Below are 27,127 nucleotides of genomic sequence, written 5' to 3' on the forward strand. Positions count from 1 at the left end.
ATTATATGAAAAGTATCATATTACGATATTTGAAGATGTTTTTCACAATACATAACACGAAATTTTGCTAACAAAGTGCCATCCAAGGCAATAGTGCCACGAGAATTTCAAAATTTCTTTCTTTCTTTTTACTGAACTGAAAAAAAAGAAGAAATAACCAAATTGTTACTTGTGGTGGAGTTGTAAAATTACTAACAATACCTGAGAACTATTGTCAACAAGTCAGACCTGATAGTACCTTTTTTAATCTAGAAATTCAAACACGAACATCATCTGTATTATGGATTTTCTGATTTTCTGTAATATTTTGTCTAAAGGTAGCATCTCTATCTTTTGTAGCATCTCAATCTTGCTGAACATTTGAATGTTGATTGATTTAATTTTGCCCTGAAACAATTGTAAGGTGAAGCATCGCTTCATAAATGCCTTGTTCTCAAAAGTTCTTTTAAATTTCTGAAATAGAAGAAAAATGTGATATCCAATCAGCTTCTACGCTTTCAGAATGATTATATAATGTATACAGGCATTTAAACATTTAAACTGTTTTCAAGACTCTCTCTCTCTCTCTCTCTCTCTCTCTCTGATGGCACACAGCTCATGATAATAAATCAACCTGCCATACAGCTATTTATCCAGTTACAGCTCTTTCCTCAAATGATTTTTGCAGTTGCAGAAGATGAATGTAGTGGCATTTTTGCACACTCGCACACTTTGGAGAATGTGTGGAATGTGTGAACAACTGAGAGCTGCTTGAGTTGGACCTTGACCACTTTCAAAGCTTCACTCCCTACCAATTCCTCATCGCCTGCTGAGGGACCACAAGGAAACATGTGCCAGAAGTTTTGAACGTTTGCATGCAGTGTGTGCAAATGGGGTCACACTCGGATGTGGACTTGCTATCCTTCTCACACAGGATCTCAGCAGGTAATGAGAAAGAGGGGGGTGAAAAACATTATAGAAAAGATGAAAAGCAGGAACTGGGAGAGAAGGAAAGAGCCGCGGGCTGTGAGACACACTGAAACGGAAAAGCAGGATGGCCTTCTTCATGATGTCCACGCCAACATCAGCAGGGATCTCTGCTCTCATTTAACATAAACCAGGTGCTCAGGGACACACTGTACATCCAAATAAACCCACAGAGGAATGATCAGATGCAGCCTGGGCTTTATCAGGTCTTGTTTCACAAATAATAACCCTCTGAATTACACACACACACACACACACACATATACACAATACCACCCTGCCCCCAAATCCCCAAATGCACACACACTCCCATCAGGCCTCCATAGGCAGGTGTTAAACCTTCCCTTGGGGAGCGAGGGTCACCACCACAGAAAGGAGTACAAAAGGAGCAGCTGGTGAGGCTGGAACGTGTGTGTATGTGTGTGTGTGTGTGTGTGTTGACCAATTTGGCATGGCAATATGGGCCGTCTATATTGAATGAATTGGCAGATGCAAACACACAGATGAGATTACACACACACACACACACGCACACAGAGTCTTTATGATACAATACGAGGATATATAAAATGCACTATAAAACCTTGCATTAAAGAATTGCCAAAATAACAATGTATAAACCAGAGTCATCCAACGGCAGAAATCTGGTGTAACATGGCTATTTTCGTGCAGAGAGTATCAAAATGCATCACTTTTAGAACAAAAGCAGCTTGGTGCATCTTGCCAACTACAAAAACAAACATTTGAATAACAAGGAAAATACAACAAATTTTTTTAAGTTGGCATGAATAGATACAGATAATGGTATCGGTTTAATATTGCACTCATTTACTTGTATTTGTATAAACTATATCAACATCTGATACCACATGAAACTACGCATCACAAAGCGAGTGAGCGCTATCAAGCTAATTACCGCACGACACAAAATGACAGCGATCTGGACATATTTTATAATTAATAACGGCGATCAAAGCAAAGCAGACTGTAAACTGTGCTCTCTAAAAATATCAAGAGGAGGGACTACAACATCTTCCTACAGCACAAGTAATCTGATAAAAAATGGAATTTCCCAAATTTATTGTGGCCTGCCTGTGTTCAGAATTGAATTTATTTTTATGATGTCACACTCCACAGTATTGGTTAATGGCTCATATGAAAGTATAAAAGTTATCATTTCCATCGCCCTGCTCCCCAGCAGCTAAACACAGAGTCAGGATACTCTAAACACAGAAACCCAACAGTGACCTGACTAATCTTATAACAGACTTGTGGCCATAAAATAATTCACTTGTTTATACTGACTGAAAATGTCCGATGAGTCTATTTCCATTTCACCTGCAGAATGGAACGCCAGTGTACTACTAAAAAGGATTCAAAATAAAACCTGAAACAATGACCTCACTGCGGTATACAGCAGCAATCAATGCTGCAGCAAAACACTTTCTAGGTGAGAACAAATGTCTACAGACTCACTGGGTGAGTGAAAATAACAGCTCTTACCCAGCAGTTTGTTCTTGCTGATCAGCCACTATGGGACACTGAAAACAGGGGGTTCTGATGCAATGAAAACAAAAACACACTTTATCTACAGCTGAGAAAATCTTGCCTGCACCACTGCAACCCTACTCGATCTAAGGTAACTAATGTACAAAGCTAATGCACATAAAAGCAACCTAGCTAACGTTATAAAGAAAGAGCCTAGTAGACTAAGCACATGAACATGCATGTGTACACTTTTCATGCCCACTTTTTAAACTGGGGGAACATAAACAGAGCCAAATAAAATGTTCTGTGGTGTCTCTGATTGATTAGACCTAAGTAGATTAGATTTCGGTATTAGTATGCCTTTTTAAGTTTAATAAAATCATTAGAATTTCTTCATGTCATTATTGTGTATGCTAGTTGTGTATTTAAGAATTTAACCTGTTACTATTTAACAGCAGAATGCAATAATTGTCAACAAGTAGGGGTGGCTGTGGCTCAGGTGGTAGAGAGGGTTGTCCACTAATCGTAAGGTTGGTGGTTCGATTCCCAGCCCACATGACTCCACATGCCGAATTGTCCTTGGGCAAGACACTGAACCCCAAGTTGCTCCTAATGGCAAGCTAGCGCCTTGCATGGCAGCTCTGCTACCATTGGTGTGTGTGTGTGAATGGGTGAATGAGACACAGTGTAAAGTGATTTGGATAAAAGCGCTGTATAAGTGCAGACCATTTACCATAACAAAGAAGACACTGTGTCCTAAAATGGGTTAACACATTTTTTTCCATTTTGAATGGATGATTGCATGCTTTCTTAGATTCACTGTTGAAAAATTATTTAAAATAAAGGCCAACTTTTTTTTTTGTTGTTGTTGTTTTTTTGCAAGGGCTAAATAGCACTGTAATGGTGGAATCAGCCTGAAGACTACATGAATGCAGGATTCCTGGAATTCTGGAAAAGGCTCTGGGACAAAAGCTGCACCACATTCTGCATTTCAATACATGGAATTTATTGCGTACATGAAAATGGTCATGTTGGTGCACTATACAGTCTAATGCTGTACTGTGTGCGTGTGCTGTTGTGTCCAAACGATTCCTCCTAATGAGATTCTTTCTCTCAGTTTGCTAAGCTTGTTCACATCACACAAATAAGCTCCCTGCACCTGTCTCTCCTTTTATCTGCTTCGCTTCATGTTTTCTCACTCTCTGTCTACACAAACAAAGAACGTCAACATTTTACTAGTTACAAAATTACAGGACAGACTGAAATAACAAAGGGTGTGTATGTGGGGGTAATATCTAAACTAGCTTTACGAGCCTGTGTTACTGTTCTCATTTGACTAATCATGCCAGGCTTAGTAACAAAGTCCACAGTAACAAATGATCCATACACAAAAATATACAACCCTGTGGGCACTGGAGCTTTTTTAAGGATTGCTATGGGCTGTGTGTGTGTGTTAGTGTACTATTATGAGTCCAATATGCCTCATTTCAGTCTGTGTCCAAGACACCCACAGCCGAGAATAATCACGAACACACACAGAGGACGGCTTCTGCTGGTGTATCCTGCATGTGTTTAAATGTATGAACGGTGCTAAGTGAATATGAGGATGAGGCATTCCAATGATGAGAAATATTAAACAAATCCTGACACTGAAACACATACGTGTCTTGCGTTCTTGATAGTTGATCTTTCCTGACACATGCACGCCCGTATATTTGTATAAAGGACAAGACAAGGTGCTTTTCACTGTGCCATGACTTTATCTAGGATCAGCATAATGAAAAGTGCAGCTCTAACCAACACAACCAGCAGAGTACAGTCTGGAATGTGCGGACTCTGTGGGTGCGGTGATGAACCTGCATCCTGAACCCTGGCCATGAACCTGAAAAAAAGCAAAAAAAGTCTGTAGCATGGGACACCCAGGGGAGTGTGGATGCATGAAAAGCGAGAGCAGCTGGGCCCCAAAAACGAGACAGAAAGCAAATGAGTAGCGTTTGAATTGAGGAAGCGGATGAGTGGGCACAGAATGGAGGGAGGATGAAAAGAGCGAAGGGAAAAGGTTAAATGGGACCCGAATGGACAGAGAGGAAGCAGATAAGATGGTACAACCCAGGCCTGAACAGAGGAAGAGGAAGCAGAGGAAAAGAATGAGCAGGGGCCAACCGGAGGCTTATAAAGTGAGATTAATGGAGGCTGAATCCCAAACTGGGAGGCGAGACAAAGAGGATGAGGGGGGTGCATTGGAGGGAGAGAAAGTGAAATAAATGGGAGACTGAATCTGAAATAGAGAGAGAAAAGATGCATGAATAAAGGCTGAGTTGAGAGAGAGAGAGAGAGTGAGAAAGAGCGAACGTGGAGCATTTGAAGTGTTCACCGATGTGCTACAGCCTCTGAACTGCTTTGCTTGCACAGATGATGAAGGACTTTTGTCCCAAAAAACACTGTTTCTCTGGAAAGAGCTAGCCAATTTGTATCGCACTTGTTTTCTCCAAATGCACTAATCTAATTTTTTTTTTCTCTCTGATGAACTATACTCCTGTTCTACACACCCTTCACACACAATGAACTATCAGTGAAACATTGACCACACTAGAACAGGCAACCGAAGCTTGACTTTATAGGACATGTGTCGAAACTCTACCCTACAGCACTTTTTAATGAGCTCAGAAACAAACAATAGCACTCGGCATGTGACTGAAATTGAGTCATTTCCTCATTCGCTTTCTAATTCTGCTTTTCAGTATAATATTCATTTCAGAAGAAGACAGCTAATTTGAGGGAAGATATATACTGCAATCCTCAGAAATACATGATATTTCAGACAAGCAAGCGTTTCATCTGGTATTTTTTCTACTGTAATGATGCAACATGTACACAACATCCGTTACCTATGTCTGGCCACGCCTCCATCTTTTCCCCTTCAAAGCCACAAGCAATACTATCGTTTTTTTCGTGGCCGCAGAAATTATCGCAAACTCAAGCAAACTCTGCAACACTCAGAAGAGCTTTCAATTGATCAATATTAGAGCAGATTTTTGCCAAGATGCGTCATGTGATGTCATCACAGCACGCATTCAGCCAAAGTCAATTCACATGTGTCAAACATGAGTACAGCTAAAACTAACTTTTTTTTTTTTACTAATTTACCAACAAACATCACTGCAAAAGACCGTGCAAAACAATTTTGTGCAATTGCAACTCCACAGGTTGGATCGCAAATTTAAAAAAAAGCCACAGCATAATCAAGCATTTTTGGCTGCAAGAATCATAAAAAACTCTCAGCGACATCCTGTATGGACTGGGCAATAGTTAGGGGGCATGAGAGGATGATGGTATATTACACACGACCTCACAAGCCTAGTTAACTGTTTCCTGCTGATAAGTGGAGCCAGTGGGAATTAGAACTTGCTTCCACTCTTCCTAATGAGAGTGATGCAGCGGTGCTTTATTCCTTTAGTCTGTCCAGCTCTCTTACCTCCTCAGTTCCAATAGATAAGATTCCAATTTTTCAATTTTCATGCTAATACTGCCATCAATGGCATCATGCTTGTCATCTCATAGCCCGCTAACTAGCTGAGATGAGTCACTGCTATAACTTTGTGGAACTATATATGTACCATTGCATTCTTAAACCTTCAGTCTAACATTTATCTCCACGTATTTACATTGGTGTTCTCATTAGTACGACATTAAACACTCTTGGAAAATGGTGAGCGAGAAAAGAAGCTCGTTCTAATTCATTTCGTTACCACTCATACAGTACTTGTAATCATTTCCCACCTTTTAAACTCCATTATAACTGAGCTAACAGTAACAACGTCCTCCTGTGGCATCAGCATGGCACACAATTTCTCACAGAAATAATACGGCAAAGAACAAGTACAGCATCAAACAAAAAATTAGCACCAGAATGACTAAACAAATTTCACATATTTTAATATAAACATATTTAATGTTTCAGGGTGGATTTTCCCTTTAATGCCTTCATTAAAATTTTAGTGATAAACATTAGCACTTATGTTAGTTTCGGTTGCAAACACAGGCTGAATGAACTGGGCGTGCCGCTGTCTGGACGGTGGTAATTTATAATCTCAGACCATCATGAGATCACTGTTTATTTTTCTTATGCTGAATGTAAAGCATTAATCCACATCACTGCAGCAAATTACTGCTCAAATACTACTCCAGGGAATAGAGCTATTCTCTTTTTTCCTCTGTCTGACCGCTTCTGGTGCTTTTATAGGTCCTAATTCTGAGGTCAAAGAGATAGAAAAGAAAAAAGAAAGAGGGAGGAAAATGAAGTATGGGAGGAAAACAGAGAGGAGAGAGAAAGAGATTGAATGAGTAGAACTCCATTAGGAGGCTACCTTATATTTTGACTAAGAGCTGGAAGACTTGGAGATCTTATGGAGATTTTATAGAGATGCCAGTGATCCTGACCCTTTCTGCTCTCAGGAGCTTCCTGATCCATCGTGATGCCCTACCTCTGGATGGAGCTCTCATCAACTTGAGGCTACAGCCTGGAGATTGCTTAGGTTGGCACCGATTGAAGTACCATGGAAATAGTTTTGTACCTCAATTCCACATGGACATTCTCACGGTGGTTGCTGGGATTACGGTTGCTACTATGGCCTTAGGACTGCAATTACAACACACAATTATGCATCCAAGTGTCCTTGAGTGAACAGTGGACTAGTTCAATAAACAGACTTCATATAAAAACATAATGAACTTCCCTTTACTTTCATACTATGCGTTGTTACCCAGATGAGGATTGGTTTCCTTCTGAGACTGGTTCCTCTCAAGATTTCTTCCTCATATCACCTTTGGGAGTTCTTCCTTGCCACCGTCGCCAATGGCTTGCTCAACAGGGATAAATTCACACATTTAAAATCTGTATCCTGTGTTTATATGTTTCTGTAAAGCAGCTTTGAGACAATGTCCATTGTTAAAAGTTCTAGGCTATACAAATAAAATTGAATTGAATTGAATTGAATCTAGTGTGACCCCTTCTCTGTATTTCTCTCCCTTTATATATGAGTGTGTGTGAATGTGGGAGAAAAAGAATGAGAAAATAACAGTTGTGGAAATGACAGAGGTGGAGGAGTGAATTAGAAAGCGAGGAGGCGAGTACAGACACGTCCACTGACAGAGCCATGGGAGAGTAGTGGCTTTCACAGTCCCACAGATTTAAAAACACACACAAAGTCCATTACACACTGCCTGAAATGAGTAGCTGTTCAGTCTGCATGGGTCTAATTCTCAAGTGAACTCATCAAAGCTATCATGTTTTCAGACCAAGGACGGAATTTAAGGTGTGGGTTTCTCAACATGGCTATTAATAATGCAAATGCAGCTGCACATGAAATCTCCCTGTTTTATGGCAATGAACAGTAATTTAATGTGAATAAATATACAGCAGCTTAACACAGACCTACAATTTCCTGACTGTATTACTCAAATAAACTCTTGGCCTGTGTGTGTGTGTGCACGTGTGCATGTGTGTATGTGTGTGTGTGTGTGTGTGTGTGTGTGTGTGTGTGTGTGTGGGGGGGGGGGGGGGGGGGGGGGGGGGGGGGGGGGGGGGGGGGGGATGAGCTCCGGAGACCTCGTAACACGGCTTAATATAGTCTTTAGCAGTTCCAACATGACCTCATCCAGCAATACACACCTCATAGCCTTAACATACCACATACTATTAGGATTACCACACTGGAAAATAAAGCTCCCTCAGATCTCAGCAGGCATATAAATGTATACGACATTATACGGTTGATGTTCAGATTTCAACACTTCAGACCATACTCTTACACTACACCTACACACTGCTTTTTATAAATAGTCACGCACAGGTCCAGTCTCAGACCGTCTTCAGCAAGATAAGTGTACTCTCATTAAGTGCGCTAGATATCAAAAATGATATTAAATATTTATCATGGTTTATAAAGCCTTGGCATGAAGAATTTAGAAATCATTTAGTATTGGTACCCTGTAAGAGAATGGGCAAAATAATTGTCTAAAAGTTATATACTCTGATTATTAAAGAAAATAATTACTTTTCCTATAACAAAAACATTTGTATTCATTTTTGTATTATATAGTGCAATATATCTTATCTAAAATTAGTGACCACCTAAAGAATCTTTAACTACTCAAAAACCCATAATCGTCCTGACATATATTCTACCATATTCTTACAACTGCATACAGTATGTTTCCTATTTTTTTCCTATATTTACGGAATTTTTTAAAATAAAGTACTAAATAATAATCCGGGACATTAAATTACATTAAATTATCGCAAACAAATCTATCTTAGAAAATAAATAAATGAAATAATAGTTGCTCTCAGTCTCTCAGTCTACAGGAACTCTATTTTACTCAATATTTGTTTATATAACTCAATATTTGATCTATTTCTATTTCCTGTTTTCTTTGGGGTATAAATATAACGGTGCATATATATAAAGTTCTTTGTTGGTTGCCACAAAGTTGGAAGCACATAACTGTATAGGATGTCTTTGTATGTATGTGATGGTCATGTGTACACAAACCTTTGGCCACATAGTATATATATATATATATATATATATATATACTAGAGATACCAGTTTTTCTTTCCAATACAATAGAAATATTGAAACTTTGAGTATCACCCGATATCAATACCCACCAGATAAACTACTAAGCTTTACATTTTTTTAACTAAAGCAATTCACAATTAAACTATTTCATACAATAATATTGCATTACCTCATAAATATAATAAAAGCAATCTCCACAAATACATTTCTTTTCCAAATCCAGTTCCAATCTTTCCTATTTGTTCTGGGACCCAATATCTGACATGTTTTCTCTGATATCTGATCCACCATTTGTGGCTTGGGTTGGCCCAATATGGATACTGGGTATCAGATTGGTACCATTACAATAAACAAAGGCCATAATAAAAATCTTTTAAAAATTCAAGAATTTGCATGGAGGAGGATGGAAGAGGACGGAAGAGGACAAATAACCGCTGTTCATCATATCATATTTTCATGAAGGGTGCCAATAATTCTGGATTTGGTTGTACAGCTGAACTGCACACACACACAATACTGTCTACATTCCTATCATTTAACACTTAATAATATTCATCCATCCATCCATCTTCTACCGCTTACTCCTTCTTCAGGGTCGCGGGGAACCTGGAGCCTATCCCAGGGAGCATTGGGTACAAGGCGGGGTACACCCTGGACAGGGTGCCAGTCCATCGCAGGGCACAATCACACAATCACATACACACTCATACACTATGGACACTTTAGATACGCCAGCCTACCATGCATGTCTTTGGACTGGGGGAGGAAACCAGAGTACCCGGAGGAAACAACCGCAGCACAGGGAGAACATGCAAACTCTGCACGCACATGGCTCCGGTGGGAATCGAAACCCGGACCCTGGAGGTGTGAGGCGAACGTGCTAACCACTAAGTCACCGTGCGCCCCACTTAATAATATTATTCAGCACAATTACATTTGAAATGAATCTAATTTGGAGTTGAAGGTTAGGTAAGTGTAGCTGTTCTTTAATGAGATGCTCTGCCAGACACACTTTTGCCAGTACATGTTTTTTGTTGATGGTGTGGTTAATAGGAGAGCTGGGTGTGTTGGTGCTGTCGGAGACCGACTGGCTGAAAAGAAGTCAACACTCAACCCACACATTCAGAGACACACACGCTTGCATTCCAGGTCTTTCAGCGCTGAGAAATGCCCCATTTTGCCCTCAGGGTGTTCCATGCCAAAAGCCACAGAAAACGATACAATATAACAATGACCAAACATGGAGTTTGCAAGTAAATGTTTCCCTCTTCCTGTATTCATCTCCTTTTCATTGCTCTCTCTCACACATTCTCTTGCTCGCGTTCTTCCTCTCTTCAGCTACAAATAGTGTACCGAAGCACTACAATACTTCCACGCCAATCAAAGCACAAACCAGTCCTTTCGCCCTACTGGACTCTTAGCTTTCCTTTTTAGGATATCTTTAAATGCAATATCTCCAAGGACAGATCTACTTCCAGTATAAAGAGACATCGTCATACTAGCGTAAACAATCTGTTTGTTTGGACGTCGTTTGTACCATTTCAGGTTTCTAACGGCAGCAGGAACAAAAGCTGTTGCCTCAATCTACTTGACTCCCAGGATTCCATACCTTTTAGGGCAACACCATGGAAACATAATAACAGGATAAGAAAAGAGTTTTGGTTTCAGATCTCCACAAGCCCTAGATTATCATTATGCTTTTTAATTTATACCACAGCGCCTTTGAATGCTCAACTCTGATTGGTCATAAGGTGTTGAATTATTTACTGTAAGAGGAGCTAACAGTAGTTCTGGCTGCTGAAAGATAAAAAAGGTTGATATTTATGAGCTCATTAAGGGACAAGATTGTGAGTAATCGTTGATATGTTTTTTTGTGAGGAGCTGTTTATGTATTGTTTTGTGAGGAGGCTTTTTTTTGTTGCCATTTTTGGAAGGAGTTTCCAGTGTCAGTTTATTTTGTAACAGTGACAATTAAAGCTGACATATCAGTATAACGTGTAAGTGATAACAGGAACTTGATTTACAGACACTGCACAACAGTAAATATAATTATAAATGAGTAAAAAAAAATACAATAATTGGCAAACTGCTCTGGTACAAAAAAAAAGAGTAAAACACTTTGGGGTGTGCTGTTTTTGGAAAAGGCCACATCACACCACCCTGTGTGAATATTATCCTATTTTATTCCAATTTTTATTGACCAGTCGATATGGACCTCAGCCTGTTTGGATTTATAAGATCTATATCATTGATTAATCTACAGATTCTCTAATTGGTTTGGACTACTTATCTGTGGCACTAAGGTCAGGTCACACACACTAACTGCATCCGCTTGCTAAAAACAAGCAAAAGAATTCCCAGAATGGCACACTGGGAGGGCAGGAAACCATGCCTAACAGGAAACAGAGGAGAGCATAGATCCAGCATGAGACCAGTGGACACAGACACTATTACACACTCGTACACATACAGTACACACATACCATCCAGAGCTCCATCAGGGCTGAAATTCTCCAGAGCATTCTGGGTTTCTGAATGTCTCTACTGTGAGAAGTGGCCTTTTAGGCCTGACTCAGGACAATAAAACAGTAATCTAACTCTCACATACACACAAATGCACTGCTTCCTCCGGCCTGCTGGTAGAAGCAGGGCTTAAAAGAAAAGCACAGCCTCAGGGCGGAGAGAAAACCCCAGTGAATAGCACAACTTGCTAATAAAGGATTTTGTGTGTGTGTGTGTGTGTGTGTGTGTGTGTAAGGGAAACAGCAGTAGTGTACTGTGACTGGGGGCTTAAAGGCAACTCCCTCACTCTGATTGATAATAAACTCAACACACAGGCCCAGTGATTCAATATTGCCACTGCCTAGCACTTATTTAACTGCCTGATATATATATATATATATATATATATATATATATATATATATATATATATATATATATATATATATATATATAAACTAATAACCACTGTAACTGTAGCAATAATAACAACCTCTGAGTGTAAGTGTGTGTACATTCAAGTGTACAAGTATAGTTCATCATTTTGTCATTATTATCCATCACAAATTCTCAGATTACAGACAAGCCGTGTGTAAGCGTCCTTTCCTGCATGCTCGTTTTCACACATCAGTCACACATCTCTCTCAACTCATATGTCTTCAGTGGGTGGACCTGCTTGCATGCTGTGAGGCTTTCTAGAATGAAATGTGAACTCTTCCTGGGATAGTGTTTCCTCTCTAAATGGGCCTTAAGAAAAAACATGTAGCTTTTCACTGAGACAGTACACTGTAACACAATATCAATAATACTGTACTGCTTTAATACAAGAACACAACAAGGAGGTGAACAATAATAATGACCCGTGCCAAGTGAGCCACAAGTTTTTAGTCTCAGCCTTTTTATATCAGGTATGATTTCAGCCTTAGCACTTCTACATGAATTTGTCACTTGTCTTCAGTTACCACCTAACTTATAAATACACACATTGACCATTTTACCAGTACATCTATTATTAGTGTGGCAGATTGTAAAAACCCTTCACATAGTCAAACTTTTGAAAGATGTTTCTATGTTGAATCTATCTCAACCTCAGGTAAATTTCTAGCTATTTAAAGTCTAGTTACCCCCAACTGTGAAAGGGGAACTATTAGGCCATATATCCCTTTCTAACTACACAACAGCTTGATCAAAACATGACATTCACTGTGCAAGGAAATCATACTTAGCTAGCAATTTTTAAAAAATCTTAAGGGTTTTACTGCTGTTTTTGTTACGATGGTTTCTTTAAGTAGAAATGCCAAAGTATAAAACCCAAAAACTTTTTTGGGCTGTTTGCCAGAATTCAGCCACAGTGACCTTTGGTGAGATTTCCCAGACCACCACACAAATATGAATATAATTAGGGGCTATAGCCCATTTGTTAAAATGCACAATTTGTTACTATGCCCTCCTGCAAAACAAATGGGCTACAGTCAGTAACTGTGCACATACATTACATTAGCTTTACCTTATAAAGTGGCCAATGAGTGTAGTTACAAGGTAACTGTACCTAATCAAATGGAAATTGAAACTATGAATACAATATAAAACATTTCCATCAGTAGGTGTGATGCAGGTGTGGCTTCTATGACTGTTCATCCTAGTGACCGAGATATGGCCTCTGTACTTTTAAGTCCCAGTGAAAAAGATATGGCCCCTGTGCCTGTCAGTCCCAGTGACAGAGTTATGGCCTCTATACCTGTTATTCCTACTGACAGATGAATGGTCTCTATGCCTGTTTGTCCCAGTGACAGAGGTATGGCTGTTAGTCCTAGTGAAGAAGGTCTGACCTCTGTGCCTGTTAGTCCTAGCAACAGAGGTATGGCCTCCTCACCTGTGAGTCCTTGTGAGGCCCTTCAGGTCTGTTAGTCCCTGTGAAAAAGGTGTTTCCTTCATGTCTGTTAGTCCAAGTGAAGGAGGGCTTGACATCTTCGTCTGATCCCGGTGAAGAATGGTAAATGGTAAATTGTCTGAACTTATATAGTGCCTTTTAACCTTAATGGTTCTACAAAGCGCTTTACACTGTTTCTCATTCACCCATTCACACACACACACACACACACTCACACATCTTGCCAGGCAAGGTGCAACCCTGCCATCAGGAGCAACTTGGCGTTCAGTGTCTTGCCCAAGGACACTTTGGAATGTGGTGTCATGTGAGCCGGGAATCGAACCACCAAGCCTGCGATTAGTGGACAACCCGCTCTACCACCTGAGCCTCAGCCGCTCAAAATAAGGTGTGGCCTCTATGCCTGTTAGTTGTAGTGACAGAGGTCTGGTCTCTGGCCTTAGGTCTAATGCAGGTGGCATGTCCTCCAATTCCTCAAAGCTAAAGGTATTTGAGGCAAAACTGATTCCCATTTTACCACATGATAGCAGGTATTTTGACACATCCTATCTACACAGGGGACTTTGAACAAAAAACACACAAACACACTTGGTTATGTGTTTGGCCTGTTTCACTTGGTTGTGCGTCTGCATGTCTATTCTGCTGTTTTGTTTCTATTGAGGTGGTTCATCCACTAAAACACTCTGCTCCACCATTCAGTTCTCCTCTCTTTACACTTGTACATGATCCAGTCCTGCATGCAGCTCCTATCACATTGTCCTGTCAGTCTTCTATGTTAGGAAAGTGAGGACAGTATCTTTTTGATGTTAGGGATTTAATTATTCCTTTTTTATATTATGTTGCTGGGTTTTCCCTTATTTAATAGAAAACTTGTTGCAAGTACTATACTGAGCGTGTAAAGAAGCACTGGAAAGAGGAAGTGCCTGTCATGTTCTGATATGGTATTGTTTGTCTATGCTTTTGTTTTGTTATAGACATGTTTTGTCTTTCTGTTGTTTGTCTGGAAGCCATTACTGGTGTCATTCTGTAACGACTATTCTGTAAAGGCATACTTGCCTTTCTTCACCACACCCCTACACTTACACACTCATACAGGCACAACAATATCAGTGCAGTCCAACCTAGACCTGCATTGTTTAGAACTGCAATACTGGGGTCTTCTTTCCTGAGCATGTTCGTGGGGGTTGCTGGAATCCCAGCATGCCCTCTGCTTCGATAAGCAGGCAGCCATAAAACAGGCAGGGGGTGTGTTTCGGGGTTAAAATCCTAATGAGGCCTTCTCTGATCTCCATGTATCCTGCTCTGTCATTATCACTGCCTTCACCCTCCCGCTGTACCACGTACAAACAGTATTAAACACACACACTTACATGCACACAAGGGACTTTGTGTGCATTACAGCACTGAGTTCCCAATTCTTTCTGGTTTAAGTCTATTAAGCAGCTGTGATTTAAATTCTGTGCATGATGAAACATCAAATGAAATGGAAACATGGAGAATTAGCGTAATGCAAAAACGTCCAAGCTCAATTGCATAGAGACAAATTAAGACAAAAGAACGATTTCTGATAAATGACAATATGCATATGCATATCACATGCTTATGCATGTGAGAACAAGAAAAATGAAGAAAGTGTTAAACAGTCACTACTTTGTGTGATTTTATTTTATTTTTTGGTGCAAAATACAGATCGCAGCTCCAGCTTTCAGAAATCAGCCTTTGTTTTGACACAACGTGTCACTGAGTGTGTGCATAAGAACTATGATCCAACACACATGGCTGTAAAGGTGCTGGCAGTCTGCTACAGTGCTCTGAACACACTCTTATGTGATATCCTACACTAAGCATGTGTGTGTCATTTACAGGAATAGCACTGCTTGCTATTGTTCTCTGCTCTGCTGATTTCCTGAGTGACACACACACAAAGCATGTTTCCTTCTATTTCCAAACGTACTTCGGTGATCATAGTGATGTGTACGACACAATATATATAACTATTTAATGTTCTCGCAGATGGATGAGCTGCAGTGATAGTTCTCGAGTTTTAATACTGGTACAGCACAGAGCTGTCACTCAAGGAGGATGTAAGGAATACAACATGCAGGGTTATGCTCTTATAGGAAAATAATCATCTATGGGGTGGTATGATGCGGCATAATATGATGCCCCAAAGTTGATTATTTTCTAGTAATATTTTCTAATATATTCCTCTTATAAACACAAAACTTGCCAAAGCTAACTATTTGTATTTGTTAAAGAATGACATGCCATGTCTTTTATCCACTTCCATCCATCCATTAACATCCATGAGTATCCAAGTCCTGTTATGCTTTATTCTGTAGCATTTATAAACATTTGTTCTCTCTTTTTTCTCAGGCAGCTTGACATGTTTTCCAGGAAACTGCAAAGCCCTGCTATATACTGCAATGTATATATATATATATATATATATATATATATATATATATATATATATATATATGTAGTTGTTGGTATATAATTGCTTTTTGTAAGAAAATGTTTACATAGTGTTTTTGGAAGGCGTCTCCAGTGTCAGTGCTTTGTAACAGTCAGAGTTTTTCCATCATGGGAAACTCTTCAGGATGGAGAATTTCCCATGATGGAAAAACTCTGACTGTTACAAAGCACTGACACTGGAGACGCCTTCCAAAAACACTATGTAAACATTTTCTTACAAAAAGCAATTATATACCAACAACTATATATATATATATATATATATATATATATATATATATATATATATATATATATATATATATATATTAAATCAAATATTGCATATTGCATATCAACAATTCACCATATCGACATTTATTACAAATATATATTTGGAAAGTCCATCATACAAGACCCCGTGTGAGTTCATTTTACAGAAATAATAACATATTAGAATAAGTGGATATATAAACCATATAATATAAACCTTGCAGTCGGCACTAGTGTTCGAGCTGCTGTTATAGAAAATTCATCAAACTCAAAAACTCTAGTAATCACAAGCAGATGTACAACTGCTGTCAGTATCTGGGTGCTTGAATATTTGTCACAGGTGAGTTTTGAATGCATTTGTTTATCTCTTGGGTGTGTGCATGTGTGTGTTTGCAGTCCTTACCTTGAGAGTATGTATGACAAGGTCCTGAGCCTCCAGCTCTCCCTCCAGTATGCTCAGCAGCATTAGCAGCTCTGCTTTACTCAGAGTCTCAACATCCATCCTGCTGGGCTGCAACACACAAAAATAAATGCCTCGATGTATCAATGAATCTCCATGTCATTTGTGCCTGCTATGTGCACATACCACACACACACAGTTTTAAATACAGAAACATTTTATTTAATTATTTTGAAGGCATCTTTGCTGTACAGCATTTCTGTGCATGTGCCTAAAATTTTGCAAAGTACTGTATATATATATAACTGAGTAATAATGGAGAATTGGATGTTTAACAGCAGAAATGGGCAATATGATGGTTTTAGATTATAAACAATTAAAATAACTCCATGATCTGTCTTTATAGAGATGGTGAGCACAATGATACTAAACACATTGTTGTCTGTTGCACTGAAAATGCTCAGATATGGAAAATATTTTTTGAACCAGTCTGTACTCTATTCGTTTCTCCCTGACAGACACACAAACAAAACAAAAATAACGATTTGCTCATCGTTTTGTAAATAAAATCTAATAATGAAATAATATCTAATGCTATGCTTACATCTAAACTTAACACTAACTCTAATCTCAGTAACTGTAAGGCAGTCCATCCAGGATTTCACAGTTATTTGTGATCGTTGCAGCCCAAAATGCTTGATTTTTCTTGTGCTTTTTTTCGTGGAAAACTACTTGAATTGCAATTGTGCTAAATTGTGTTGCACGGTCTTTCGCAGAGATGTTTGTTGGTAAATGAGACCTTTTAGTTGTACTCATGTTCAACACATGTGAATTGCTGAATGCATGTTGTGATGACATCACATGACGTGTCTTGGCTAAAATCTGTGGAAAATCTGTGGTAATTTTGAAAAAATGCCTCAGAATATTGCGGAGTTTGCTTGATTTTGCATTAATCACAAAATCACAAAATCCTAGAGGGACTACTAAGGAAAACATTTGGCTTGGTTAGCTGCAGTTTTTGTATAATAGCAGTTTTCCTTATGGGGACTAGCCAAATGTCCTTACAGGGTCAGAACCGTCAAGATTTTCCTATCCTTTTAAAAATATAAAAACATACCCGCACACACAGACACACACAAACACACACTGGTGTTCACTATTTCTGTTTTGTGGCTTGGCTAGATATGGAAACCTATTAACATATCTAAAGCATGGGTGTCTGCTACAGCCCAACTATACACACACACACACACACACACACACACACACACAAGAACTTTGCATGCAATGTGTATAGACACCATTATTAAATGCTTCTCAGTTGTTGATGGAAAGTGTGTATCCTATACCCACAATGTTGACCCTACACTGCTCAAATGAATGTTGTTTTAAAAAACATATTTAAAAACATATTTGCTTTAGTATTGTTCTTTTTATTCTTGTGATTTTTTTTTTACATAGTGGAGCAGACAATCATAGAGGACAGATCTGACCATAAGACTTCCCTGACTGGAAAGCTGCTCATTTACCATCTCGAAATGCTTATTATGAGACACCAAGAGTTCATGAGGGTTCCAAATGGTACTTGTCTTGGCTTTTTTACAGTTCTCCAGCTATGCATTTGTAATGACTACAAAATGACCATGTGACCTTACTGCGGCTTAGAAAAACACAGAGGAGTGGAATATGCGGTGATGGCCTCAGCCTGTCGGCAAAAAATCCCTCTGCTCAGACACACACCAATCTCACACACAGCCCTCACATGACATCAGGACCAAGACAAGCATCAGAGCCACAAAAATTCCACAAATCAAAATATTTTAAACAGGTCTAGATCCGAATCTACAGGACAAACAATTTGTCTTGTACATAGCACTTACTCACTCCTTTAAAACTGAATCCACAGCTTTTATGAGTCTGAACTCCTGACTCTGCCTTGCATCATCGCTGCTACACCGGTCAGCCTAAACAAACACTCAAGGTAGCGATAACATCTGGATTCTTTCCAGTATGCCTTGCAGTTTTCCTCACTAATAATGAGTCATGTTGACTCAGATATGCAGGGAGAGTACAAAACTCTCCAGAGTTTCCACTGTATGATGATATCATGTCCAGATTCTATTAACACCCACACGCTCACCATGTGTGTAAGTTTGTTTTATTTTCAAACAGACCCTTTTTCCAAGGCTTTTTTGGTGTTCTGGTAAATTCCATAGACACTAAGACATAATTCTCCAGTCAGGTTAATAAGACAGAAGGGTTCAGAAATATTTTTCATGTTCTGTTCAATTACCCTGCCAGACTGGTCTCTTAATAGACATAACTTAAAAGTTGTTTATGTTGCAATGTCTGAGTTCATAGCACTCATAAAAATACTCACACTGGAATCTGGTTCTGTGTTTTCACAAGTTTCATTCTTTGGGTGCTTTCACATGTGCAGTGTTTATTCCCTTTGAATAGAGCACCGATGTGTTTTCTCTCACAGTATGGCTTGTTTGGAGATGTGAGAACAGCAATCACAGTTGGGTGCAGACCGCAATCAAAAATACACATTTGGTTCACAATCAAACTTCACTGGAGGTTACTTGGGACGGTCTGAAACTGAGGTGGTCTTGATCAAACATGGTTCAAATGTTCGACTGATGGAAGTGAACCAAACATTTATTTTGGGTAGCAGCATTTTTCACATACCCCTCACTGAAGAACCAAAAATCTAGACCAGCGGTCATCAACCCTGTTTCTGGAGATCTACTTTCCTGAAGACTTTAGCTCCAACCATAATCGTGCCCACCTGACCATGTAATCGTTGCCTTAAGACGTTCTTGATCAACTAAAGCAGGTGTGTTAGATTTTGGTTAGGGTTAGAAACCTACAGGAAGGTAGATCTCAAGGAAGAGGGTTGGTGACCACTGCATTAGAGGGTGGAGTCTGACTCAATCAAGCTCCTCCTATTTAGATGGAGTTGAACCAAATGTCCAGGTGGTGGAGACAACTCAGTTTGTTTCAGGCAGGATAAGTGTGTTTGTTGTTCAGTGTTGTACAGTATGATGGAGGATCCAAAAAATTCCCCAAATTGTCCGTGATGTGATAAACATGTCCCAGTCTTTCTCCCATTCTTGGAAAGATTCCCTGTAGTCATATTTTGTCATTATGTCTAGAGCCTCCTGCGTTTTTTTCTGGATTTCTTCCACAGTTGTGAATCTTTTCCCCTTAAGTCTCATTTTTAATTTCGGGAACAAAAAGAAGTCGCAAGAAGCGAGATCTGGCGAATGTGATGGATGTGAAGTGATAAGGACAGTGTTTCCTTAGTTGACAACACAGTGTGTGCAGGTGCATTGGTGTGGTGCAAGATCCAGTTCTGGGTGCACCACTTCTCCAGATGTTTCCTCGTGATACTTTCCCGTAAACACCTAAGCTTCTATGAAAAATCGGCATATTCAAATTCCGTGGATTTCTGGGCCCCACTTTGTATCTCTTGTGTTAGGGTTAGTGGTTAAATTTAGGTTTATAGGAGGAGTTGGATCAGGTCCAGCTCCACCCCCTAGGCTTGGTTCTGCAAAGAGAACTATCTCACATTTGCTTATAGATGTGAGCTGCTAAACTGACCTGTGAGGGACAAACTTCCCAGGACAGAGCTGTAGCAATGCCGTGTGCTCTGGATATTTCAAAAACAGAAAATAAATACTGGGTGTGATACACAGAACGTTTTAAACTCAATATTGATATAATTATATCATTATTTATTTAGTGCCAGCTCCATGTTCTTGGTGCTCAGGTGATTTTTACATGCACCTGGCAAAGGTTTGTTTGCAAATTCATCACTGGATATCTGACCAATGAATCAAAGAGTTTTACGAGTACACTTTCAAATTTCAAACAAACCAAAAATATCAATTCCGCTCTGATTCAGCATCGGCATTAATAGATGAATAAGTGTGAAATCACCCGTAGAACAACCCTGTGTGTGAAAACAGTCCTGGGTGTGAGTGTGTGTGAGGCAGCTCTGCTCATATCTATAAGCAATCAAAACCAGCTCAAAGGATTAATCACTCACCCAAACACTTTTGACATGACATTACATGACTATTTTTAATAAAACCATAGTTACAGAAAGTAGTACTAAAAATCACAGCTCTTTCTTTCCTTTATTGCATTTTCATTTGCTTTTGAATATTATGTTTACTCAAATGACATCACTGCCTCACAATTCTGATAGCAATAGTGGTGATTTGTGGTATAAGCACTGGTACAAAATCATTCCAAAAATGCACACAGAGAAAATCTCAATACTTTACAGGCAGGACGTGTATATGAATAAAAGGATGGTGAAGGATTTTATTGGAACTGCTTTCCATTTCTTGATCAAACCACTGACCACAACAGATCATTACCACTACAGTTAGTCTCTCTCTCTCTCTCTCTCTCTCTCTCTCTCTCTCTCTCGCTCTCACACACACACACACACACACACACACACACACACACACACACACACACACACAATTTAGAACTTCCCCACTCCTTTTCAAACATCTTATTCAATGACTATTTAAAGACAGGGGTGTCTATGCCAAAAAAATCCTATGATGCATATGCAGCATTTTTAGATGCAGTAAATAAGCTAACAAAAGCCTGAGAAAGAAATTATGGCATTTCTACAGATTTCACTGTAAGTGCTTGAAAGGAAAAAAAAAAAGCAGTTCCTCCCTGAGGGCAAAACCGTTGAGGTGCTGAAAAGTGCTGCATAGACAAGTGATCAATCAAAACTGAGCTCCTCTGCTGTGCCATGCTGCAACAAACAGAGGAATAACAATGCTCCTCTTGCTAAGTGCTGCAATTACAGGTTGAAAAATTGGCAAAAATATCATTTCACAATGGTGACACGTTGGGTAGCACTGCTTCGTCAGAGTTCCACTGGTTTGATCCTGAACTCAGGTTACTGTCTGTGTGGATTTTCAAATGTTCTGTCCATGCTCATGTTGGCTTCTTCTGGGTTTCTCCAGTTTCCCCTAACCTCCCAAAAACATACTGGCTAGTGCTGAATAAGTGCAGGAATATACCCTTACCGAGCACTTTATTAGGTGTACACCTACTTATTCATGCAATTATCTAATCAGCCAATCGTGTGGCAGCAGTGCAATGCATAAAATCATGCATTTACAGGCCAGCAGCATTGGGTAATGTTCACATCATCCATCAGAATTGGGAAAAATGTGATGTCAGTGATGTTGTCCATGGCATGATTGTTGGTGCCAGATGGGCTGGTTTGAGTATTTCTATAATTTCTGATCTCTTGGGATTTTCATGCACAGTAGTCTTTAAAGTTTACACAAAATGGTGCAATAAAGAAATAATATCCAGTGAATGGAAGTTCTGCAGAAGGAAACACCTTGTTGATGAGAGAGGTCAACGCAGAATGGCCAGACCGGTTTGAGCTGACAGAAAAGCTACAGTAACTCAGATAACCACTCTGTACAATTGTAGTGAGCAGAAAAGCATCGCAGAATGCCCAACATGGCGGATGGACTACAACATCAGAAGACCACATCAGGTTTCACTCCTGTCAACCATGAACAGAAAGCTGAGGCTGAAGTGCAGGCTGCACAAAAACTGGACAGTTGAAGACTGGAAAAACATAGCCTGGTCTGATGAATCTCGATTTCTGCTGAGGCTCACAGATGGTAGGGTCAGAATTTGGCGCCAACTGCATGAATCCATGGACCCAACGTGCCTTGTGTCAACAGCCCAGGCTGGTGGAGGTTGAATAATGGTGTGGGGAATGATCTCTTGGTACACTTTGGGCTTGTTAACATGAATCAATCATCGCTTGAATGCCACAGCCTATTTGAGTACTGCTGTCCATCTTCTATTGGCTACTTCCAGCATGATAAAGCACCATGTCACAAAGCAAAAGTCATCTCAAACTGGTTTCATGAACATGACAATGACTTTAGACAAGACAAGTTGCATTTTTTGTCTCATCAACTTCAAGTGAGAGAAAAAAGACAGGCTGGCAAGGGAACAACTGTTTATATCTGCCATAGCAGAAGTGATAACAGGAACTAACTACTTTAGTTGTGTGCACATTCCACAATATTATAAATAACAGTGAAAGGAATAAGAAGTATCAAACAGTTTGAGAAATGCTGCTATTGGATAAATAGTCAACCACCATGTCATGCTATGTAAGATTTTTGAAATTATTTCATCACCCAACAGGGTTTAATTGCTTGCTCAGTGATGCTGTGAGTCGATGTGATACAATCGCAGGGCATTTTAAGCTAATTACCACCATACATTATGTACCCAGTAATGTCACCCGCCTGCTGCAGAGCATAATTATTATTTAACGAACCACGTCCTTCTCGACATTGTGCCATCAGCACAGAGGGGTTCCAGTTTCCCTGCAGATGCTCAGCCATGTGACAGCTTTTCAGAGATGCTGTAAAATTCAAAGAAACTGGCTAAATTTGCCTACTAGTCTACCATGTCAACGTTTCCTCTGAATCGAAATCCACTTTCTATGCCGGTAATGATCATGCAAAATAAGTGCTATAAATGACTTCTGTGAGGAGGCGTGCACAAGCCAAAGAGTGTCAAATCAAACCACAAAATACAAGCTTCTTTTCACTACGTCTACGTTTATCTAATGAGAAATTCCCGTAAAGCCAGGCAGTGAGAATGTGAATGCTGAAAATGCTTCACATACACCAACAGGACATTGACTAAGCTTCAGGATTCTATTCAGACGGAGATTATGCACATAAAAACAAAAGAGAAATGCAACTACTTTAAAAACAGATTTATATCTAATCACTTAACCTACTTCCGGAAGTCTGAGATGCTTTTTATCCACGTTATACGGGTGTAAATACCTCTGTCTCTCCTTGCCACACAACCAAAATCCCACACATGCTCAATGAATGGCAAAGCTGGAAAATTAAAAAAATGTTAGCCAAATTTTTTTTTTATTAAATGGCATGTTTGTGTTGCAGCAACCATCTTATTCATAAATAAATGAAATGATCACACTCGAATCAGTCTGACTTTATGTCTATATCTTTTCTATGGTTATATGGATAATATCTTATCAGAACACAATCCATACAAGACCCATGAAATGTCCAACACACAGGGTGTGTTCATGGGTGTGTTTATATAAAACACTATATGGGTTATCATAGGAATCATAGGAATTTACCTCCTCAGAGAAGCATCAAATATTAACAAAACCTGATTCTAGAGCCTAATAAACAACCATGAAGCCCCTGCTTATTAAACTGATTTGGGACCAGCATACATCCTATTACTGCTATTTAGCATACCAAGCAGTAGACACAAAACAAGAATTAAAATGTAAATAATAAATGCCTTTTTTTTGGTGCTTGAGTTAATTTCTGTGTGGAGTTTCACATGCTCTTCCTGTATCCATATGAGTTTCCTCAGGGTTCTCTTGCTTCCTACCATCTCCCAAAAACATGCGTGTAGGTGGATTCGCTACGCTAAATTGACTCTAGTGAATAAGTGTGTGAACGTGTGATGGACTGGCATCCCATCCAGAGTGTATTCCTCCCTCGCACCCAGTGTTCCCGGGATAGACTCAGGATCCACTGCAACCATGACCAGGATGAAGATGCATGATGAGTGAATAATAAATGACACTTCCACTACACGTTTCGTTCTCTGCAAGCGCAATACACAAAATGCTGTATTATAACAATCTGACCTCTAATGGTCCACTCTTAACCTTTCAACCTCGTATCATGGCACATAGGCTCAAAGGCAATGGTCTTAATGGGCGTACATTTACATATGAGCTCACCCATTAATCACAGAGCTCTCAGTATTAAAAACAGTTCAAATAATAGATGTAAAGTTAACGATGACTCTGTATGACATGGTTGTCATAACACAGTGAGACAGAAAGTGCTCTAACGGGACTGACTACATTTTTGCACGTGAGAGGACAGGACAGTGTGCCATCAGCACGCCTAATCACACAGGATTCTAGAAGTCTATTGAAAAGCAGGAAGCAAAGGTTTACCTATGTACCTGCTCGGCGTGCATGCAGAGGCTGTGAATATTTTGAAAATGGCAATTACTTCTAATTAAAGGTAATGATCATTCCAATGTGTGCTTTTAAATTGCATGCCTTTAATAGAGTCAATGCATAGCTACTGTACACACCTATTAACAAGAGATGTTAAACCTACTCAAGACCCAAATAATATCTCGAATCACAGGGTTTACTGGCAGGAGGTCTGCAGGGAATACAAGACATTTGGGCTACATTCAAGAGCGCATGTTATGTCAAAAATAATAAATACTATACTATTCAGTAGAGTAGTAAGAATCTATGTTGAATAGTAACTGCGCAGTGTTATTATACAAAGACAATGCTACTTCAACATGCATGTAAACCGAGATAAACATTACAGACAGATTGTGCTGTGGTTTGTAAGCGGTAGGTAATATCATAATGAACTGTTCTCAGGAATGGCACATGCCTCATCTCATCGGATCTGCCTCTCCTTATCCTCATTGTATCCGCACATCGCAACTCACACACTTATAACAACAATCCACTCACCTTCATACGCTCCAAAAGTGGTTCATTAATTCCCCAAATATTCCCGCTATTAATTAAAGTATCAACTGTCCTGTTATGAACTGTATGGTACAGCAATCCCTGCGGAAAAATGGACTTGCGGTCGGTGACAAAGTAACAAACCAATAGAGAGCGGGACGACAGCAGCCAACAGCCAATAGTAGAAGGGATAGAGCTGTAGGGGGCGGAGCCAAAGATCCGTCTGCTGTAGCCGCCTCTTTGTCTGCAGTGTCTTGAAGGAAAACGTGATTTATTTTTTATATACACGTGAATTTCACATTTTTTAAGTATTCAACTTTAATTATATAATGTCAATGCACGTGGGCCATATGTTTAAATCAATATTCTTCTTATGTATTATTGTATATGATCGAAATAGTACCAGACGTTATTATAAACAATGCTTCTTCATAGGTAGCCTACAACACTTGAAAACACCTCTTTCTGATACACTATAATTTACACAGGATGTTTTTTTATGTGAGTAAACTGACACACACACACACACATATATATATATATATATATATATATATATATATATATATATATATATATATATATATATATAAATGGAAATACAAGGACATACATGACTTCCAGAGTGAAATTAAAATAACCGAGTCGATGAATCTATAAGAGAAGAAGACAATAATAGAAAATAATAATAATAATAATAATAATAATAATAATAATAATAATAATAATAATAATAATAATAATACCTGATTTGAGGGAAGGTGTTCTGTTTAATTGGTATTCTTGCGCCACCTTGTGGAATTGAACGCTTCAGATATCATGTTCCAGTAATGGGAAAATATACAGTACAGAAGTGATGACTATATATATATATATATATATATATATATATATATATATATATATATATATATATATATATATCAATCACTGTATCTGACATATTACACCTCTCTGTTCTTATGAAGCTAACCGCTCTCCCTCCTTATCATCTTTACAATCCTCTAGTCTTTGAGATGTTCCACTGTCAATTAATTAATAAAGAATGTTTATTTATTTATTTATTTATTTATACCCCAAAATGACAACATTATTATTGAGGAAACAACCTGAGCAATACACTTGAGGACTGACCAATTTAATAGACAATATGTTTAATGCAGTAGCCTATAGAAAGTTATGATATTGGACATTTTGTTTATGTAACAATCCATAGTTTAAACTGGTAACCTTACCAAACTTACTTTATAAGTAAAATTTCTCTAAAAGGTAAACCACTATAAACAAAGCACCCTATGAAACGTGGCATGCTTGCTGTGTGATTGTTGATTAGTTGCCATTAAGTCCAGGTTCTAACAGCACATAGGCAGTATATTAATCACACTACCGATTATTAGCTCATTACAGCTTTGTTTTGTTATACGTTTACAATGACATTAATTGCCCCGGTAAACAGTGTTAGCATTTGCAGTACACAAATGGCTAAATATACACTCTTATTAAGTAAGCTGGGTTTTTTAACTAGTGAGAACTTGATGTTTGGTTTTCTACCAAATGACCAGGGGTATTTAAACAAATACTCAGCACCTTCCACCACCACACGAAAGTACAAACCTTTTGTTTCATTCTGTGGTATCCCAGACCTAGTCTCAAATTGAAGCTTTCTTGCAAGCTTTCCAAAAAAATTGTACACGTCCTACTCATATCTGTATCTGTATTTGTTTAGAGCACGTTATCTGTTCAGTCTTAATGTATTTGTAGTCGGCTACATGCCTATAGTGGCCTGTTACCTAAAATGAGTTTGACACCCCTGCCTTAGTTTGTGCAATGTAGAAACCAGCACCTGGTTACAGAAATGTTTGGAGTTGTTGGAGGTCAGCGACTATTCAGAGAAAGATAACAGTCACCAATACGATAATTAATTATGATCATTTTATTTCTGCTTGTGGTTAAAATATATATATATATATATATATATATAT

General features: G+C 38.9%; 1 protein-coding gene and 1 long non-coding RNA gene across 3 annotated transcripts in view; one reads left to right on the top strand and one right to left on the bottom strand.

Moving 5' to 3' along the window:
• LOC108265651 (uncharacterized) overlaps nt 1-3,108 on the top strand; it is a 3,622-nt gene extending 514 nt beyond the window's left edge. The window contains exon 2 of the long non-coding RNA XR_001812725.3: nt 595-3,108. This is a non-coding gene — a long non-coding RNA (uncharacterized LOC108265651). The remainder of the gene's footprint in view (nt 1-594) is intronic.
• cttnbp2nlb (CTTNBP2 N-terminal like b) overlaps nt 1-25,304 on the bottom strand; it is a 36,699-nt gene extending 11,395 nt beyond the window's left edge. Inside the window, exons 1-2 of one of the 2 annotated variants that reach the window (XM_017468208.3) lie at nt 25,149-25,304; nt 16,562-16,669 (exon numbers count right to left, since the gene is read on the bottom strand). In XM_017468208.3, coding sequence (XP_017323697.1) covers nt 16,562-16,669; nt 25,149-25,154 — 114 coding nt within the window. In that variant the 5' untranslated portion in view covers nt 25,155-25,304. Of the gene's footprint in view, nt 1-6,821; nt 6,911-16,561; nt 16,670-25,148 lie in introns of those variants that run through there. The other variant, XM_017468209.3, reaches the window with a different exon arrangement.
• Nucleotides 25,305-27,127: the final 1,823 nt, after the last annotated feature.

The sequence above is a fragment of the Ictalurus punctatus genome, chromosome 5 (genome assembly GCF_001660625.3).
Source record: "Ictalurus punctatus breed USDA103 chromosome 5, Coco_2.0, whole genome shotgun sequence".
Classification (NCBI taxonomy): Eukaryota; Metazoa; Chordata; class Actinopteri; order Siluriformes; family Ictaluridae; genus Ictalurus; species Ictalurus punctatus.